At 57.1% G+C, this 1,275-nt stretch overlaps 1 protein-coding gene across 1 annotated transcript in view; it reads right to left on the reverse strand.

Moving 5' to 3' along the window:
• Positions 1-34: 34 nt before the first annotated feature.
• Positions 35-1,275, reverse strand: part of LTBP4 (latent transforming growth factor beta binding protein 4) — a 44,583-nt gene continuing 43,342 nt past the window's right edge. Inside the window, 1 exon segment of the mRNA XM_014541694.1 lies at positions 35-182. Coding sequence (XP_014397180.1) covers positions 35-182 — 148 coding nt within the window.

Raw genomic sequence — 1,275 nt, forward strand, 5'->3', positions numbered from 1 at the left:
CAGTGCTAAGCACTGGCCACAGGGAACAATTCATTTAACCACCAACAGCCTGTAGACCAGGCCCTATGCTAGCATCCTCCAGGTGGCCCCGCGGGAGCGCCACTCCTCCTGAAGCGCTGGAGGTGCACAGGGGTCTGGGCAGGAAGGAGTCCCTGTCCGCCATCACACAACGTGAGCTGTACCTGGGAGATTAAAACTGGTGGCTCATGGGCCAGATAGGACCCACAAGGTGGTTATAAAAAAGATTATTTTAAATCGGGAGACTTCCCTCTCTGTTTCGCTCCCTTAAGCAGGTCGTGGACCCTCACCTTTATCCTGCGCCTGCCTTGTCCTGCACTCTCTACCTCATTCACCTGGTCCCATGAGCATCTGCGCTTGAGACCCTGACAGCAACAGGTGGGTGGAGAAGACGCAGTTCAGTGCCAAGGAGCGTCCTCTGTCCCCTGAGATAATGCCCAACAGGCTGTTTTATGTTCTTTTTGGGGGGTGTATTTTGGACTCCCGACATGGCCAGGAAGTAGGCGGCGGCACTGGGGACTCCCTGCTGGGTACTCATCCTCACACGCAGCTCATTCCAGCCTCCCCGGGACTGCCACTTTCTGCTTTTCACAGCCAACGCTGGCGCCCGGGCCTGGGTTTACCCCTCCAGGCAGCCCTGCCCCCACGTCCCACTAGTCCCAGAGTCGCCTTTTACTTCTCTGGGGAGCCCTCTGGCTGGCTCCTCCATCCCATTCCTTCCCGGGAGGGGAAGAGACGGCTCCTGCGGTATTTATTGGGAGAGTCGGTTCTGTAGTTAAAAATCCAGAGGCAAGATCTAAAGCGAGATTAGAGAGAATGAAACAGACGGGGGGGGGGGGGGGGGGGGAGAAAGACAGAGACTAAAAGAATCAGGCAGAGAAAATGTAGCAGAAAGGAGACAGAGAAGAGAGAACAAAGAGAGAAACAGACGGAGGAGAAAGACAGAGATAGAATACGCGACGGAGGCGCGGGAGTGAAGAGCCCAGGAGCCGGGATGGGCAGGGGTGTAATCCAGCGGCTCAAAGAACAAACTCTGGGGCCAGACTGAGAATCTGGGCAGACAGAGGCAGCAGGTACGAAGTAGGTGTTTAAAATGGAAAACGTTTATAAAAAGGAGCGGAAATATGAGGGGGCCGTGGGCTAGGCCCGGGCCGGCGGCGTCGGTAGAGGGGCTGGGGGTGCAAGAGGCGTCCCCGCTTCCATCTGTCCGTCAGTCGTCCCTCTGCTCGGCTTCCGTGTGCGCACGCGCACCAGCGG

This window comes from Myotis brandtii, unplaced genomic scaffold (assembly GCF_000412655.1).
Source record: "Myotis brandtii unplaced genomic scaffold, ASM41265v1 scaffold277, whole genome shotgun sequence".
NCBI lineage: Eukaryota > Metazoa > Chordata > Mammalia > Chiroptera > Vespertilionidae > Myotis > Myotis brandtii.